At 44.6% G+C, this 20,251-nt stretch overlaps 1 protein-coding gene across 1 annotated transcript; it reads right to left on the bottom strand.

The window, feature by feature from the left end:
• Nucleotides 1-181: 181 nt before the first annotated feature.
• Nucleotides 182-18,812, bottom strand: LOC109906414 (microfibrillar-associated protein 3-like). Its single transcript, XM_020504093.2, has 4 exons — nt 18,508-18,812; nt 17,242-17,662; nt 2,318-2,613; nt 182-2,119 (listed from the first exon to the last, which is right to left on the bottom strand). The coding sequence occupies exons 2-4, from the start codon at nt 17,513-17,515 to the stop codon at nt 1,451-1,453; spliced, it is 1,239 nt and encodes a 412-aa protein (XP_020359682.1). The 5' UTR covers nt 17,516-17,662; nt 18,508-18,812; the 3' UTR covers nt 182-1,450.
• Between the last annotated feature and the right edge of the window lie 1,439 nt (nt 18,813-20,251).

A 20,251-nucleotide genomic window follows, 5' to 3' on the forward strand; every position in this document is an offset into this window, starting at 1 on the left:
GGTTACAAGAACAAAATGGGTGCCTTTTGTTTTGGTGTAGTGGGAGCCGGCGAGGCTGATTGGGGGAATGAATCAGGTGGCGATTAGGTGTCCTTGGTCCTCAGAGAAAGAGCGAGGGAGGGAGAGGCCTAGGATGGCCCATAATGTTTTGTTACTGCACAATTCAAACCAAACTGGAGGAAACCATGGTAACACACAGATTTTATTTTCACTTCAAAAATAAGAGCATAGTTTAAAGCAGAGCAACATCAACCCCCACCCAGACTATTAAGCAGATAAAGTATCTTAGTCCTGTTAAAAGACCAATACGTCGCACTCATTTCACATGCATCAGACTGTCAATGAAGCCTCTAATTTCAAACACGTACAGAGGGGAAGGAGGCTGGGGTTTGAGACCCAATTAAAACGAGATAAGAACATTCACATATTACAAAAAGGAAATGGGAGAAAATAAGATGGAAATATTGGAAACACAGACCGTATAAAGGCGGCAAAATTGTAAAACGTCTAACATCTAGGAAGTCAAAACACCACAGGGGCATCATAATAATAATAAATGTAATTTCTCAAAAATGTTTCAATGAACCACACTAGAAGGCTATAGTGGCTATGCAATTGTTAATTACGTGCATCACAGACCAGAAGGCCTGAAACATCTAGGTCTTCAATCATCCCCTGAAATATTATTTGTGATCCAATAATTCAGCCGTTACAGAAGTTATATCAGTCTATATAAATCACTTGTATAGAGTTTAACTGACTAAATTTGACTATAGACCACACTTTCAAATCCATATTTTTTCTCAGAGTCCAGCATGCATTTCACGTACTATAACATGACACTGAAACCTCAGGCCGGTTGGTTGCAACAGTGGTAGGATAATGTGCAGTCTTTTCAAGCTGAAACAAAAGAAGCCTTGGTGGTCTGTTTAGTAACAGTGATTGCACAATGTCAGCTTGAAGAGCTAATTGATGAATTTATCATAAAACGGATTAATACTGCAAAGAGATAAAAGCATAACCGGCAACAAGTCGATCGTTTTTTTTCTTCCTGAAATCGATTGAGGAAATGCTTGAAACGAAAAACAGCTCTTTCGTCTGCTTACTAATACTAATTAAATGGCCCTTTACAATGCTTTATACTTACGCATATCGCTTGTTGGTTATCCTCTCCAGCCACAATATATTCAACATGAAGATCCATAAGCATGAAGGATGATGATTATACTCAATGTCTTATCAAGTTGATTTATTGGAATCCAGACTAGGTTATTAGAATATAATCCAGATGGACCTACATACGTAGTATCTAGGTTCCAGTTTTAAGCTAGTTCTGTTGAGAAGTGAAATAAAATGACCTTTTCTTGACATATTCTATGTTTTTGAGGGTGGGGGAGGGAAATGCATAGGACAGGATCGTTCATCCCATTCTTTTTTTCCCTCCTGTTGTTTACACATAGCTTTCATAAATCACCTGACCAGGCTGTAGCTTAGTAGTAACCTCTGGATCTAGCTCCGCCTCCAGCTCCACCCCCAATGCCGCCTCCTCCACTGGCTCCTGCTCCGGCTCGGAACCCTGCTCCTCTTGCTCCTCCTCTAGGTGCAGGGGAGCCAATGGCGGAGGAGATGAAGGCGTGGCCTCGGCCAGAGCTGGGGCCTCCATGGGCAGCGGGGGGTGGATGGACACCTGGATGGCGATGTGCTGAGGCTGCTCGTGCAACGACGCGTCGTCAGAATCCGCTGCAGGGGATCCAGAACGCTCCCTCTCTCGCTCCCTATCTCTCTCCCGGAGGATGGTGAAGACGTCGCCGGGCCCCACCCCGACCAGGGCCCCCTGCACCAGGGCCGCCCGGCATCCCAATGCCCCGCCCATGTGGTGCCCCTCTGGGGCCTGGCGGAGGAACGTGTGCCTCATCTCCTCAACCCCCACCACTTCCAGGATCTCCTCCATGAAGGTGCGGCAGTTCATGATGAGCGGGGGCAGCGGGATGCTGCGGGCCAGCTCCTCGATGTAGCGGGCAAACTCCATGGTCTTGAACTGGGTCACCTTGGCCAGCTCCAGGGTCTTGGCTGACGTGATGATGGGGATACGCTTGGCGATTTCAAACGCCTTCTGGAGCTTTAAATAGAAGAGAATAGATTGGAATTGAACTTTATTGGACATTAATTATCATGGATGGAAATGTTTCGATTCTTATTTTATTACAAACATCACCTATGTACATTCAAAACAGTTACACACTCACTCACCCACCCACAAAGTTACTAGCTATGTCTTTGTACGGTCCTCACAAGTATAGCCAAATGCGACACAAACCTTCTCGGCGCCCTCAGTGCGGAAGAAGTCGTTGATGGCCTTCTCAGTCTTCTTCAGGTGGCTGCTCATCATGCAGAGACGCGTGATGTTGAGGATCATGATGATGGTGAAGGTGACGAGGCACACGACCACGTAGTAGGCCCCCAGGTCCCCGCTGTGCAGGACCACGCGCATGGTCACCGTGCAGTTGGCGCTGCCGTGCACGTTGGACGCCATGCACGTGTACTTGCCACGGTCGGCGAACGTGATCTCTGTGATGTTGAGGATGCCATCGTCCGTCAGCAACCACTTGTCACCTTTCGGAGGAGAAAGAGACAGACCGAGACAGTCATTTAGAGGACTGTAGCTTCAAAATCGGTCCCCACCAATTAAGCCCAAAATTCACCCAAACCAACTGTAGGTTTTTCACATTAACAATGGTAAAGGACAGACTTAACTAGAACAGCTCATGATACATTGCTACAGAAAGAAATATCATACCATAGAAACAGGGTCGATTTTCCTTCAAGGAATGGGCTATCCTTTCTATAGATCAATCAAGTCACAGGAGGCTGCAGAGGGGAGGACGGCTCATAATAATGGCTGTATCGGAGCGAATGGCATCAAGCACCTCGAAACCATGTGGAAACTAGGTGTTTGATGCCATTCCATTAACACGAGCCCGTTCTTCCCAATTAAGGTGCCACCAACCTCGTATGATTCAAGGTTAGTGCAATATGCATTTCCTGGTTGCAAAGACAGCAGCCAGGCCCAGGCTATGCTAGACGGGAAGGTATCTACTAGTTTTTCCAAGACAGTCACATGCAACAGCTTTTTATAGCTAGCTGCCATGCTTTCTGAGAAGGCCTTTGGGTTTGCACTGCATAGAAAGAAAATTTATAGAAATTCCCATTCAACCCCCCCCCCCCCACCCCCAAATTCTAAAATCATTCTATTTTTATGCTTCCACTGTACTTCTTGGGTCCTGAAGCCACTTTATAGCTCTCCCTCATCACGTTACTTTTGGAATCAGGCTAGGCCACTAATGAAATGCATGTTTTTGGCACAGAGCTCGATTCATTCATTATCCCCCATAATCTAGGCCTATAAAGGACTCCTGTAATTAATTTATTGCAACAAATAGCGATTCATTAGGTTGCATAATTGATATTGAGTGATAATATTATGCCAACTGCAGGACTGTCCTCGAGCCTGCAATCCAGCAACCAGCTATTTTTAAACATACTTTGGATTGGAATCCTCAACCCCCCCGAAGCGGACCAGTCTTCCCTTTTCATTAGTTACTGAGAAACCATCTTTGTTTCATTCGTCCACTGTTGATACAGTCCAAAAACATGTTGCATGTCAACAATCAAGTTTTCTAGATATAGAACTTTCAAAATACAGTGTCACAGTGCGTTTTGTTCCTTGTTTATTTAAAATTCTCCATTCCAAATGGCACCCTATTCCCTATTTAGTGCACTACTTTTGATCAGGGCCTATAGGGCTCTGGTTAAAAGTAGTGTGACTTAATAATAATAAATGGGCCTTTGTAGTGCTTTTCAAGGACCCAATGTCGCTTTAAAATGTATAGAAATTAAAAAGAAAACAGGAGTCAAAACAAACTAAACAAAACATGAATAAAGAGAGGGTTGGGCTCAAAGAAGGGAAAGGGTAGGCCTTTTCAAAGAGGTGGGGCTATAGGAGGGACAAAGATAGTGATGAACGCCGAGTCACGGATGGCTAGAGGGAGGGAGTTCCAGAGCTTAGGAGCAAACCTGGAGAAGGTCCTGTTTCCGAAGCTTCGACCTGGGGATGACAAGGTGAATAGAAAATAGGGTGCCATTTGGGATGTAGACTGGTCAATATTTAAATAAAGAGTGGGGCTGAGGGAAGCTGCGTTCTGTCTGGGAAAATACCATGTGGTGCTTGCTGGTGAACAGGGAGACAAACGCCTGGAGCGGAACACAAACAAACAAGCTATCATGTAAATGTTGAACCAAGGAAGTAGCCAGCCACACATTAAAGCGTGTTACAAACATCTGTCGACTGTCGAAATGGGTTCGTCTTCCTCTACTAGTAGGCTAATACTACTGCTGATACAACTAATCTTGGTATAATATCCAATTTATTAAGAAGCTCTTTTGTTATACCTATCAAGGCTAAATATCCTGAACAAAAATATTAACGCAACATGCAACAATTTTACTGAGTTACAATTCATATAAGGAAATCAGTCAATTTAAATAAATGAATAAATTAGGCCCTAATCTATGGATTTCACATGACTGGGTAGAGGCCCCCCCACTGGGGAGCCAGCCCAGACAATCAGAATACAGGAGTAATGAATACTCCTCAGTTTCATCAGCTGTCCGGTTGCAGGTCTCAGACAATCCTGCAGGTGAAAAGCCAGATGTGGAGGTCCTGGGCTGGCGTGGTTACACCTGGTCTGCAGTTCTGAGGCCAGTTGGACGTAATGCCAAATTCTCTAAAACAATGTTGGAGGCGGCTTATGGTAGAGAAATTAACATTAAATTATCTGGCAACAGCTCTGGTGGACATCCCTGCAATCAGCATGACAATTGCACGTCCCCTCAAAACTTGTGACATCTGTGGCATTGTGTTGTGTGACAAAACTGCACAATTTAGAGTGGCCTTTTATTGTCCCCAGCACAAGGGGCACCTGTGTAATGATCATGCTGTTTTATCAGTTTCTTGATATGCCACACCTGTCAGGTGGTTGGATTATCTTGGGAAAGGAGAAATGCTCACTAACAGGGGTATAAACAAATTTGTGCACAAAACTTGAGAGAAATACAATTTTTGTTCTTATGGAACATTTCTGGGATTCTTTTTATTTCAGCTCATGAAACATGGAACCAGCATTTTAATGTTGTGTTTATATTTTTTGTTCAGTATAAATGTCATCCTGGCTATATTTCACCATGGTCTACATTGACCACTATTCTCCTGTCGCTGCATGAAGTGGCATCATCTGACATTGCGTTAGAACATCAACGTACGTAGGCATGTGGTGAGACAGTGGATGGATGGATGACTTCACGTCTCTCTCTCTCTCCAGAATCTGACAGCTCATCCTGAGTGGGTGGGTGACTCAGAAAGAGAGAGTCTATCACAGAATGCGAGAGAACATGAAACCAATTCTGGAGGCGAATAGTGTTAGGCTTAAGACAGAGCATGAATAGACTAGTACACACACACCTTCGCTTCCCACACACTTAAATCCATCAAGCCTCCAGCCTCTCTGCCGTGTCTCTAAAAAAACTGAATGCGTAAAGGAAATGTACCAGGGAACCTGGACATCAATTTATTTCCATGAGACTAGAGAGACTAAGCGTATACACCCCTGCCCCCGTGTGATGTGTTTCAAGGCTTCCTTCGAAAGTACGTGAGTGTGTGGAAAGCAAAAGCTCTCTAAAAAACAGGTGTCGACAGCTATAAAAGAAAAGTAATGCGCAACAGGGAAGAAACAACTGTTGTGTATGTCATAACAGATCTGTGACAGAGCCTTGTGGAGCATGAAGTCTTCTACTGACTGGCTCACCGTCATCCATGAGTAAAATAGCCCCAGCTATGACCACAACAAACATCAATCTAAACATTGACAAATGTATTAATGTTGTTTGGATGCTACAGGTAACAGGCCCTAGTGGTTCAATAATGATTGTTGTGCCAGAGCAAGTTCCAACAGGTCTGTTCAAAATGGAACCCGCAATGCTCATTTAGCATTCCTGTTTTATAGCAGGTGACTCACACGGTTAAAATTCTTCATTATTCTTCATTATTGTAGCCGACTATTTATCTGGAACATATTTTCTACATAGACAGTATTCTCTCTACATAGACAGTATTCTCTCTACATAGACAGTATTCTCTCTACATAGACAGTATTCTCTCTACATAGACAATATTCTCTCTACATAGACAATATTCTCTCTACATAGAGAGAATATTTCTCTACATCTTTTCTACCCAGACAGTATTCTCTCTACATCTTTTCTACCCAGACAGTACTCTCTACATCTTTTCTACATAGACAGTACTCTCTCTACATCTTTTCTACATAGACAGTACTCTCTCTACATCTTTTCTACATAGACAGTACTCTCTCTACATCTTTTCTACATAGACAGTACTCTCTCTACATCTTTTCTACCCAGACAGTACTCTCTCTACATCTTTTCTACCCAGACAGTACTCTACATCTTTTCTACATAGACAGTACTCGCTCTACATCTTTTCTACATAGACAGTACTCGCTCTACATCTTTTCTACATAGACAGTACTCTCTCTACATCTTTTCTACATAGACAGTACTCTCTCTACATCTTTTCTACATAGACAGTACTCTCTCTACATCTTTTCTACATAGACAGTACTCTCTCTACATCTTTTCTACATAGACAGTACTCTCTCTACATCTTTTCTACCCAGACAGTACTCTCTACATCTTTTCTACATAGACAGTACTCTCTCTACATCTTTTCTACATAGACAGTATTCTCAACTCCTTTTTCTCCCCCCCCCCAATCTCCTCTTTTCTCTTTCTAATCTGCCTCCACATATAGCAGATAGATTAGGACTGAATGAAATAAATAATTATATTAGTATCCTACCCGTTAGTATGCTATTAGTATTCTACCCATTTGTATCCTACCTGATAGCATCCCATTAGTATCCTACCCATTAGTATGCTATTTGTATCCTACCCATTTGTATCCTACCTGATAGCATCCCATTAGTATCCTACCCGTTTGTATCCTACCTGTTAGTATGCTACATGTTAGTCTCCAATTAGTATTTTACCTGTTAGTCTCCTATTCATATCTTACCTGTTAGTATCCTATTCATATCTTACCTGTTAGTATCCTATTCATATCTTACCTGTTAGTATCCTATTCATATCTTACCTGTTAGTATCCTATTCATATCTTACCTGTTAGTATCCTATTCATATCTTACCTGTTAGTATCCTATTCATATCTTACCTGTTAGTATCCTATTCATATCTTACCTGTTAGTATCCTATTCATATCTTACCTGTTAGTATCCTATTCATATCTTACCTGTTAGTATCCTATTCATATCTTACCTGTTAGTATCCTATTCATATCTTACCTGTTAGTATCCTATTCATATCTTACCTGTTAGTATCCTATTCATATCTTACCTGTTAGTATCCTATTCATATCTTACCTGTTAGTATCCTATTCATATCTTACCTGTTAGTATCCTATTCATATCTTACCTGTTAGTATCCTATTCATATCTTACCTGTTAGTATCCTATTCATATCTTACCTGTTAGTATCCTATTCATATCTTACCTGTTAGTATCCTATTCATATCTTACCTGTTAGTATCCTATTCATATCTTACCTGTTAGTATCCTATTCATATCTTACCTGTTAGTATCCTATTATCTCCAACCTGTTAGTATCCTATTACTGCCAACCTGTTAGTATCTTGGCTGTTAGTATCCTACAGATAGACTATTATCTCCTACCTATTAGTATCCTATTACATGTTAGCATTCTACCTGCTAGTAGAATGCTGGCGTAGCAGTAAGTCGTCCTGTCGTGTCGTGTCCCTGTATATTTTGTTTATATTTTGTTTATTTGTCGTTTTTTACATTTCGTTTTTTTTAACATATTTTTCGTTTTTTTACATAGCTATCCCTTTAAACATTTTGCTAAACCTAAGCTTCCAAATACGCTGGATCTTCACAACTAGCTATCTAGCTAAACCGCAACCCCGGATGATTACCCCTGGCTAGCGTTTCCACCCACTTAGCTTGAAGCTAGCCCGGCCTGCGCTACCACCGTAGCATACTCCTGAGCTACAATACCCGGGCCCACGACCGGTCTATCGATGTCACCGCATGAAGAGGAATAAACAGACTCACCCCATCGCGACGTCCCCCAAAGGCTAACTCTCTAGCCCTCGCTATCTCCCTGCTTGCTAATTCGGCCTGCTAACTGCTAGCTTGTCCAGCTCCGGTCCGCTAACTGCTACCTTGTCTAGCCCGGGCCTACAAACTGTTAGCTTGATAGCACAGGCCTGCTAACCGCCTGAATCGCCGCGTCCCAAACGCCCACCGGACCCATATTTACTTTCTATCTCTTTTGACTTTTAATTTGTTTATACCTTCCGGAAACCTGCCTCACCCAATGTGATACGGAATCGCTATAATTTTTTATTTATTTTTAGAACACACTCAAGAACCTCCAGAAGCTAACCAGCTAACTAGCTACAAGCTATTTAGTCATTGTTCGTTTTTTTAACCTGGATAACACTCGCCAGTCCAGCTTCCCTTCCCCATCCACCGCTGCCCCCTGGACACTGATCTCTTGGCTACATAGCTGATGCACGCTGGACTGTCCATAAATCACGGTACTCCATTCTGCTTGTTTGTTTTATCTGTTGGCCCCGTTGCCTAGTCTACGCCATTTTACCTGCTGTTGTTGTGCTAGCTGATTAGCTGTTGTCTCACCTACTGTTTTAGCTAGCTTTCCCAATTCAACACCTGTGATTACTGTATGCCTCGCTGTATGTCTCTCTCAAATGTCAATATGCCTTGTATACTGTTGTTCAGGTTAGTTATCATTGTTTTAGTTCACAATGGAGCCCCTAGTTCCACTCTTCATACCCCTGATAACTCCTTTGTCCCACCTCCCACACATGCGGTGACCTCACCCATTACTACCAGCATGTCCAGAGATACAACCTCTCTCATCATCACCCAGTGCCTGGGCTTACCTCCGCTGTACCCGCACCCCACCATACCCCTGTCTGCGCATTATGCCCTGAATATATTCTACCATGCCCAGAAACCTGCTCCTCTTATTCTCTGTCCCCAACGCTCTAGGCGACCAGTTTTGATAGCCTTTAGCCGCACCCTCATACTACTTCTCTGTTCCGCGGGTGATGTGGAGGTAAACCCAGGCCCTGCATGTCCCCAGGCACCCTCATTTGTTGACTTCTGTGTTCGAAAAAGCCTTGGTTTCATGCATGTCAACATCAGAAGCCTCCTCCCTAAGTTTGTTTTACTCACTGCTTTAGTACACTCTGCTAACCCTGATGTCCTTGCTGTGTCTGAATCCTGGCTCAGGAAGGCCACCAAAAATTCAGAGATTTCCATACCCAACTATAACATCTTCCGTCAAGATAGAACTGCCAAAGGGGGAGGAGTTGCAGTTTACTGCAGAGATAGCCTGCAAAGTAATGTCATACTTTCCAGGTCCATACCCAAACAGTTCGAACTACTAATTTTGAAAATTACTCTCTCCAGAAATAAGTCTCTCACGGTTGCCGCCTGCTACCGACCCCCCTCAGCTCCCAGCTGTGCCCTGGACACCATTTGTGAATTGATCGCCCCCCATCTAGCTTCAGAGTTTGTTCTGTTAGGTGACCTAAACTGGGATATGCTTAACACCCCGCCAGTCCTACAATCTAAGCTAGATGCCCTCAATCTCACACAAATCATCAAGGAACCCACCAGGTACAACCCTAACTCTGTAAACAAGGGCACCCTCATAGACGTCATCCTGACCAACTGGCCCTCCAAATACACCTCCGCTGTCTTCAACCAGGATCTCAGCGATCACTGCCTCTGCCTGTATCCGCTACGGAGCCGCAGTCAAACGACCACCCCTCATCACTGTCAAACGCTCCCTAAAACACTTCTGTGAGCAGGCCTTTCTAATCGACCTGGCCCGGGTATCCTGGAAGGTCATTGACCTCATCCCGTCAGTTGAGGATGCCTGGTCATTCTTTAAAAGTAACTTCCTCACCATTTTAGATAAGCATGCTCCGTTCAAAAAAATGCAGAACTAAGAACAGATACAGCCCTTGGTTCACTCCAGACCTGACTGCCCTCGACCAGCACAAAAACATCCTGTGGCGGACTGCAATAGCATCGAATAGTCCCCGTGATATGCAACTGTTCAGGGAAGTCCGGAACCAATACACGCAGTCAGTCAGGAAAGCTAAGGCCAGCTTCTTCAGGCAGAAGTTTGCATCCTGTAGCTCCAACTCCAAAAAGTTCTGGGACACTGTGAAGTCCATGGAGAACAAGAGCACCTCCTCCCAGCTGCCCACTGCACTGAGGCTAGGTAACACGGTCACCACTGATAAATCCATGATTATCGAAAACTTCAATAAGCATTTCTCAACGGCTGGCCATGCCTTCCGCCTGGCTACTTCAACCTCGGCCAACAGCTCCGCCCCCCCCGCAGCTCCTCGCCCAAGCCTCTCCAGGTTCTCCTTTACCCAAATCCAGATAGCAGATGTTCTGAAAGAGCTGCAAAACCTGGACCCGTACAAATCAGCTGGGCTTGACAATCTGGACCCTCTATTTCTGAAACTATCTGCCACCATTGTCGCAACCCCTATTACCAGCCTGTTCAACCTCTCTTTCATCTCGTCTGAGATCCCCAAGGATTGGAAAGCTGCCGCAGTCATCCCCCTCTTCAAAGGGGGAGACACCCTGGACCCAAACTGTTACAGACCTATATCCATCCTGCCCTGCCTATCTAAGGTCTTCGAAAGCCAAGTCAACAAACAGGTCACTGACCATCTCGAATCCCACCGTACCTTCTCCGCTGTGCAATCTGGTTTCCGAGCCGGTCATGGGTGCACCTCAGCCACACTCAAGGTACTCAACGACATCATAACCGCCATCGATAAAAGACAGTACTGTGCAGCCGTCTTCATCGACCTTGCCAAGGCTTTCGACTCTGTCAATCACCATATTCTTATCGGCAGACTCAGTAGCCTCGGTTTTTCGGATGACTGCCTTGCCTGGTTCACCAATTACTTTGCAGACAGAGTTCAGTGTGTCAAATCGGAGGGCATGCTGTCCGGTCCTCTGGCAGTCTCTATGGGGGTGCCACAGGGTTCAATTCTCGGGCCGACTCTTTTCTCTGTGTATATCAATGATGTTGCTCTTGCTGCGGGCGATTCCCTGATCCACCTCTACGCAGACGACACCATTCTATATACTTTCGGCCCGTCTTTGGACACTGTGCTATCTAACCTCCAAACAAGCTTCAATGCCATACAACACTCCTTCCGTGGCCTCCAACTGCTCTTAAACGCTAGTAAAACCAAATGCATGCTTTTCAACCGGTCGCTGCCTGCACCCGCATGCCCGACTAGCATCACCACCCTGGATGGTTCCGACCTAGAATATGTGGACGTCTATAAGTACCTAGGTGTCTGGCTAGACTGCAAACTCTCCTTCCAGACTCATATCAAACATCTCCAATCGAAAATCAAATCAAGAGTCGGCTTTCTATTCCGCAACAAAGCCTCCTTCACTCAAGCCGCCAAGCTTACCCTAGTAAAACGGACTATCCTACTGATCCTCGACTTCGGCGATGTCATCTACAAAATGGCTTCCAACACTCTACTCAGCAAACTGGATGCAGTCTATCACAGTGCCATCCGTTTTGTCACTAAAGCACCTTATACCACCCACCACTGCGACTTGTATGCTCTAGTCGGCTGGCCCTCGCTACATATTCGTCGCCAGACCCACTGGCTCCAGGTCATCTACAAGTCTATGCTAGGTAAAGCTCCGCCTTATCTCAGCTCACTGGTCACGATGGCAACACCCATCCGTAGCACGCGCTCCAGCAGGTGTATCTCACTGATCATCCCTAAAGCCAACACCTCATTTGGCCGCCTTTCGTTCCAGTACTCTGCTGCCTGTGACTGGAACGAATTGCAAAAATCGCTGAAGTTGGAGACTTTTATCTCCCTCACCAACTTCAAACATCAGCTATCTGAGCAGCTAACCGATCGCTGCAGCTGTACATAGTCTATTGGTAAATAGCCCACCCTTTTCACCTACCTCATCCCCATACTGTTTTTATTTATTTACTTTTCTGCTCTTCTGCACACCAATATCTCTACCTGTACATGACCATCTGATCTTTTATCACTCCAGTGTTAATCTGCAAAATTGTAATTATTTGCCTACCTCCTCATGCCTTTTGCACACATTGTATATAGACCCCCCCTTTGTTTTCTACTGTGTTATTGACTTGTTAATTGTTTACTCCATGTGTAACTCTTTGTTGTATGCTCACACTGCTATGCTTTATCTTGGCCAGGTCGCAGTTGCAAATGAGAACTTGTTCTCAACTAGCCTACCTGGTTAAATAAAGGTGAAATAAAAAAAATAAAAAAAAAATAAAAAAAATCCTTCCTGTTATAGTATGCTATTAGGATCTTCCGCTCCTGTTAGTATGATCCTATTACCCCCTCCCACCTGTTAGTATCCTCTATTACCCCCTCCCACCTGTTAGTATCCTCTATTAACCCCTCCCACCCGTTAGTATCCTCCTATTACCCCCTCCCACCCGTTAGTATCCTCCATTACCCCCTCCCACCTGTTAGTATCCTCTATTACCCCCTCCCACCTGTTAGTATCCTCTATTAACCCCTCCCACCTGTTAGTATCCTCCTATTACCCCCTCCCACCTGTTAGGATGATCCTATTAACCCCTCCCACCTGTTAGTATCCTCCTATTACCCCCTCCCACCTGTTAGGATGATCCTATTACCCCCTCCCACCTGTTAGGATGATCCTATTACCCCCTCCCACCTGTTAGGATGATCCTATTAACCCCTCCCACCTGTTAGTATCCTCCTATTACCCCCTCCCACCTGTTAGGATGATCCTATTAACCCCTCCCACCTGTTAGTATCCTCCTATTACCCCCTCCCACCTGTTAGTATCTTCCTATTACCCCCTCCCACCTGTTAGTATCCTCTAACCCCTCCCACCCGTTAGTATCCTCCTATTACCCCCTCCCACCTGTTAGTATCCTCTATTAACCCCTCCCACCTGTTAGTATCCTCTATGAACCCCTCCCACCTGTTAGTATCCTCTATGAACCCCTCCCACCTGTTAGTATCCTCTATTAACCCCTCCCACCCGTTAGTATCCTCCTATTACCCCCCCCCCCCCCCCCCACCTGTTAGTATCCTCTATTAACCCCTCCCACCCGTTAGTATCCTCCTATTACCCCCTCCCACCTGTTAGTATCCTCTATTAACCCCTCCCACCTGTTAGTATCCTCTATGAACCCCTCCCACCTGTTAGTATCCTCTATGAACCCCTCCCACCTGTTAGTATCCTCTATTAACCCCTCCCACCTGTTAGTATCCTCTATTAACCCCTCCCACCCGTTAGTATCCTCCTATTACCCCCCCCCCCCCACCTGTTAGTATCCTCTATTAACCCCTCCCACCCGTTAGTATCCTCCTATTACCCCCTCCCACCCGTTAGTATCCTCTATTAACCCCTCCCACCTGTTAGTATCCTCTATGAACCCCCCCCCACCCGTTAGTATCCTCCTATTACCCCCCCCCCCCACCTGTTAGTATCCTCTATTAACCCCTCCCACCGTTAGTATCCTCCTTTTACCCCCTCCCACCTGTTAGTATCCTCTATTAACCCCTCCCACCTGTTAGTATCCTCCTATTACCCCCTCCCACCTGTTAGTGTCCTCTATTAACCCCTCCCACCTGTTAGTGTCCTCTATGAACCCCTCCCACCTGTTAGTATCCTCTATTAACCCCTCCCACCCGTTAGTATCCTCCTATTACCCCCCCACCTGTTAGTATCCTCTTATTACCCCCCCACCTGTTAGTATCCTCTTAACCCCTCCCACCCGTTAGTATCCTCCTATTACCCCCCCCCCCCCCCCACCTGTTAGTATCCTCTATTACCCCCTCCCACCTGTTAGTATCCTCTATTAACCCCTCCCACCTGTTAGTATCCTCCTATTACCCCCTCCCACCTGTTAGGATGATCCTATTAACCCCTCCCACCTGTTAGTATCCTCCTATTACCCCCTCCCACCTGTTAGGATGATCCTATTACCCCCTCCCACCTGTTAGGATGATCCTATTACCCCCTCCCACCTGTTAGGATGATCCTATTAACCCCTCCCACCTGTTAGTATCCTCCTATTACCCCCTCCCACCTGTTAGGATGATCCTATTAACCCCTCCCACCTGTTAGTATCCTCCTATTACCCCCTCCCACCTGTTAGTATCTTCCTATTACCCCCTCCCACCTGTTAGTATCCTCTAACCCCTCCCACCCGTTAGTATCCTCCTATTACCCCCTCCCACCTGTTAGTATCCTCTATTAACCCCTCCCACCTGTTAGTATCCTCTATGAACCCCTCCCACCTGTTAGTATCCTCTATTAACCCCTCCCACCTGTTAGTATCCTCTATGAACCCCTCCCACCTGTTAGTATCCTCTATTAACCCCTCCCACCCGTTAGTATCCTCCTATTACCCCCCCCCCCCCCCCCCCCCCCCCCCCCCACCTGTTAGTATCCTCTATTAACCCCTCCCACCCGTTAGTATCCTCCTATTACCCCCTCCCACCTGTTAGTATCCTCTATTAACCCCTCCCACCTGTTAGTATCCTCTATGAACCCCTCCCACCTGTTAGTATCCTCTATGAACCCCTCCCACCTGTTAGTATCCTCTATTAACCCCTCCCACCCGTTAGTATCCTCCTATTACCCCCCCCCCCCCCACCTGTTAGTATCCTCTATTAACCCCTCCCACCCGTTAGTATCCTCCTATTACCCCCTCCCACCCGTTAGTATCCTCTATTAACCCCTCCCACCTGTTAGTATCCTCTATGAACCCCCCCCCACCCGTTAGTATCCTCCTATTACCCCCCCCCCACCTGTTAGTATCCTCTATTAACCCCTCCCACCGTTAGTATCCTCCTTTTACCCCCTCCCACCTGTTAGTATCCTCTATTAACCCCTCCCACCTGTTAGTATCCTCCTATTACCCCCTCCCACCTGTTAGTGTCCTCTATTAACCCCTCCCACCTGTTAGTGTCCTCTATGAACCCCTCCCACCTGTTAGTATCCTCTATTAACCCCTCCCACCCGTTAGTATCCTCCTATTACCCCCCCACCTGTTAGTATCCTCTTATTACCCCCCCACCTGTTAGTATCCTCTTAACCCCTCCCACCCGTTAGTATCCTCCTATTACCCCCCCCCCCCACCTGTTAGTATCCTCTATTAACCCCTCCCACCCGTTAGTATCCTCCTATTACCCCCTCCCACCTGTTAGTATCCTCCTATTAACCCCTCCCACCTGTTAGTATCCTCCTATTACCCCCTCCCACCTGTTAGTATCCTCTAACCCCTCCCACCTGTTAGTATCCTCCTATTACCCCCTCCCACCTGTTAGTATCCTCCTATTAACCCCTCCCACCCGTTAGTATCCTCCTATTACCCCCTCCCACCTGTTAGTATCCTCCTATTAACCCCTCCCACCTGTTAGGATGATCCTATTACCCCCTCCCACCTGTTAGGATGATCCTATTACTCCCTCCCACCTGTTAGGATGATCCTATTACCCCCTCCCACCTGTTAGGATGATCCTATTACCCCCTCCCACCTGTTAGTATCCTCCTATTACCCCCTCCCACCTGTTAGGATGATCCTATTACCCCCTCCCACCTGTTAGGATGATCCTATTACTCCCTCCCACCTGTTAGGATGATCCTATTACCCCCTCCCACCTGTTAGGATGATCCTATTACCCCCTCCCACCTGTTAGGATGATCCTATTAACCCCTCCCACCTGTTAGTATCCTCCTATTACCCCCTCCCACCTGTTAGGATGATCCTATTACCCCCTCCCACCTGTTAGGATGATCTTATTACCCCCTCCCACCTGTTAGGATGATCCTATTACCCCCTCCCACCTGTTAGTATCCTATTACCTCCTTCCGCCTGTTAGAATCCTGTTAGTCTCCTGCCTGTTAGAATCCTGTTAGTCTCCTGCCTGTTAGAATCCTGTTAGTCTCCTGCCTGGTAAAATCCTGTTAGTCTCCTGTCTGATAGTATCCTACCTGATAATTCTATCCGCTAGTATTCTACCTGTTAGTATGCTAATAGGATCCTCCTACCTGTTAGTATCCTATTAGTTTCCTACCTTTTATTCTCCTATTAATATCCTACCTGTTAGTATCCTACCAGTCCCCTACCTTTCAATCTCCTATTAGTATCCTACCTGTTAGTATACTATCCGATGCCATTCATATTTACTAACAACCTCCCTGTTTTATGACCTACATTCAGCTCAATGCTGTATTATGTATCTACAAACAGTTAGGTAGTGGCAGTGACCACCAATCTGCCTCCATATAGGAACCAGTAGATAGATTACAACTGAAAGAGAAAACAATGACAATATTATCCTATCAATGCCAGCAATATTATGTACTTTATCTAGTATCTGAAGTTAAGTAGTGGCTGTAACTTTTTAACTCTTGAGGTTTTGGAAAAAAAGAGGGGACAGGCCAGCTTGTTTGGTTTGTTATCATCATGGCTTTGGTGTATGATTATGTTTATCTGCTGGGTTGGCATTGCATAATCGCAGCAAATAATCCCCCTTATATATATATATATATATATATCTCATCATAGTCTGTCATAATGCAACTACTCAATGTGACCTTCCTATGAAATCCCCCCCACCCCTCTCTGTTCTTCCTCCCTCCGTTGTACACAGCACACAAATATTTTTGACTGTAGTCTACAAATGCTGCCCTTTGGCCATACAAAAACTTAAATACAGAGGGATTTAGTCAGTAGTTTACAGAGATTGAGGCTATTTTAACTATAAATCATAATTCTAGCTTTTTTCATGACAGTTTGTGATAATGCCTGTCATCCTCTGCGTCAGATGGTCTGCATAGTCACACGATTTATTTCATAATGCCTTATTATTGAAATAGAACTTGAATGGTAATGCCTTAAGCCGGACACTGGCAGTTCAAATTGGTGTTGAGAGCTGCTGATTCTGTGGCTAAAGCCACATCAAGGACATTATTGATAACTGTACATTCAATTAGCTTGACTTACTTGTATCCGTGTCCAGCAGGTCTCCATGCGAGTTGAACCACTGTATATTCGGTACAGGCTCTCCAGTGACGTTGCAATCAATCAGCGCGCAGTTACCTTCGCGGGCGATGATCTGGCTTACTTTCGAGAACACCAGGGGGACAAATCCACCATCTGCCACCGTGCCGTTTTCTGTGCTGTTTCTATCTGAAACCGCCGATAGAACCCCGGCGGTGTAGAGGCTGATAGTTGACAGTAGCAAGAGGCTAAAACCGTAGCCACTTGACCGACTCATTTTTTCCCCTTCTTCCTGACCGTGGCTTTCCCCCGAGGATAGTTTGTCATGCCACTCGCGTCTTCATGTTCAACACATACTGGCTATCTCCTGATTGCGGTAATGAAAGGCAATTTGGTATTCTGCTCCAAATCTTGAAGCATTCCACTGGAAGAGGAAAACAATTAAAGAAAAGCACTCATGAACATTCTGAACAGTTGGTTTGTTTAGATAGTAATGATTTCTCTGCTGAACCAAAAGATAAGGCCAGGGACCTTCGGTTGGTAAATTACTCCCCGAACCAATAGTCTTTGACTCCGACAACAACAAAGAAACACTACCAAATACAATAACAGTTTTTTTTTTACTGTAAAGCCAACAATTAATGTAATATTGTCGTTACAGCAACAGTATCTGTTAATGCATTGTTACAACATAGAGCTGCAATGTTACAGACATGATAGAATTATAATATTGACGCCTACATAATATTTATTTTCGGTCTATTTTTATTAGCTAACGTTAGGCCTAACGTACTGTCTAAAATAAGTTGCTTGATAACAATAAATGCTGTTAGTTAGTTAGTATAAATATTATTTATTTGACCGACAATTTGAATGCAAAAAAGTAGCTAACCTAGCTAGCTATTCTGGGCTATTTGCAATAGTAAGCTAATATTGGTCTGGATGCAAAATAGTGGAGGCTTGCTAGCAATCTAACGTTAACGTCGCTAGCCAGCCTGGAAAGGACACAACGGGTTGGCTAACTAGCTAGCTTCTTTGATACAGCTAAACGGCCAAGTAGCTCACATAGTATAGTTCGCTAGTTAAATGTAAGGTTTAATATAGCAACGTTAGCTAACTAACAGAAAAATAATCAACCGTTACTGTAGCTAGTAACGTTACTAGGTACAGGGAATGATGACTGCTAACGTTAGTAGCTAACCATCATCATAGCTAGCGATAACGCTATCTCGATTAATAACGTTTTCCAACATCTGATTGCATACTTACACAATAGTCGTCCACTGTTATGTTTGCGGAGCTAGTTACTAAAGATGTTTTATCGTTATGCGGTCAAGAAGGAGAACGCCGTCTGTCTTTCGGACACCGCTGCGTTCCGCTATTTATTCGACATCCTCAAATCTCTTGTCTTTTGCTCAGCTGGCGGCTTGACACAACATTCGTTCGCTGCAGCGTTCAGCTTCCCTACCGGAGTCAAATTACAAGCAAGCAGCAAGAAAACTAGGATGGTCATTGGCAACGCACCAACTTTATTTGATCCGACCTGAAGGGGTGCCCATGGCAATCATGAATGTGTCATTAGTGGAATTAAATGTAGCTAGAAAAGTAAGATATTTATTTTATTTTCTATTTTTTTCCGCAATAATTGAAAAGAACATCATCACTTCTTTTTATTTTTATTTAACTAGGCAAGCTTGTTAATAACAAATTCCCTGGCCAAACCCGGACACTGTGCCAATTGTGCACCGCCTACAGCCTGGAATCAAACCAGGGTCTGTAGTGATACCTCTAGCACTGAGATGCAGTACCTTAGACTGTTGCGCCACTCGGGAGCCCAAGCTTCTTCCAAGAACTAAAACACAGCAACTAAAACATGCCGTTTTTTCATGAATGAATGAAGTGCATTTATGAACTAAACTGTAGGCTACATTTAGGGCTTACTGCTTCGTGTCTGCCCTTTGTCTTTCTATGAAGTCTAGTACATTAACATACAGTTCTCCAGACAGTAAACAGAGGCCAGTGTCTCACTCTCTCTGAGGTCCAGGCAGTTTGCCATCATCAACCACTGCATTGTTCAATCTGATGGATGTAACTACAGTACTGAAGACTGACGAAGAGGCCAAATGTGGTTCTATTTAATCCTCGGACTTCCCTTTGTATATATAAATGACCAATGAGATGAGTTGTATTCAGAACACGACTAATTTGAATAGGCAAAATAACTAGGATACAAACAAATTAAATCAATGCTATCAGTAGCTTACTGTATACATTGCAGGCACACTCTCTTCACACATTCTCTCTCCACACACTCACACACAAACTGTTGTAGTCAAAAGAGAGTCTATAAAGTTCAGGTAAAAATAACAAACTGTTTGGCTCAACCCAAGTAGGTCATATCTGCCTTCCGGAGTGGATTATTGACCGACCTTGTCGGTGCTTTAAAAGCATGAATCAATCTCTGAAATGGACACGTTATTAAAAGACTCCATTCATTAATCCATAACCCTAGCTATCTCGCATTAGCAAGTGTTGATATTGTGGAAAGAGTGTTATTTACCAATAAATATACACAACAGCAGAGTTTCAATGAACTGCAAATGAAATTCTAAGCAGGAGTGAGACATAGGGGTTGCTTCAGATGAAACACAAACACATGGCCAGCTGCCTAGGTGCCTCTCAAGTTAGAAAAACATTTAAAAACAATTAATATTTTTTTGTTCAGAAATGCTTGGCTCAAATAATGGTGATTTAGTTGCAAAGATGTTAACAGAGTTACACAGTGCTAGCTACTAAACTAGGCCGATGACTGCCACATGGTGATTACATTTACAGTCATCTCCAAGGCAAAATGCATATCTTGTCCGAGGTAAGTTAGCGTCTGTGATTCAAGTGTGAATTAGTGTACAGTATTTGAAATATATATATCTCTGTCAATGAAAATAGTTAATATTTTTGTTATCTGAAGTACTCCTGACAAAGCTTCCTTGATGAGTGCAGAGCCTCTTGAAAG

Source organism: Oncorhynchus kisutch, linkage group LG16 (genome assembly GCF_002021735.2).
Source record: "Oncorhynchus kisutch isolate 150728-3 linkage group LG16, Okis_V2, whole genome shotgun sequence".
Taxonomy (NCBI): domain Eukaryota; kingdom Metazoa; phylum Chordata; class Actinopteri; order Salmoniformes; family Salmonidae; genus Oncorhynchus; species Oncorhynchus kisutch.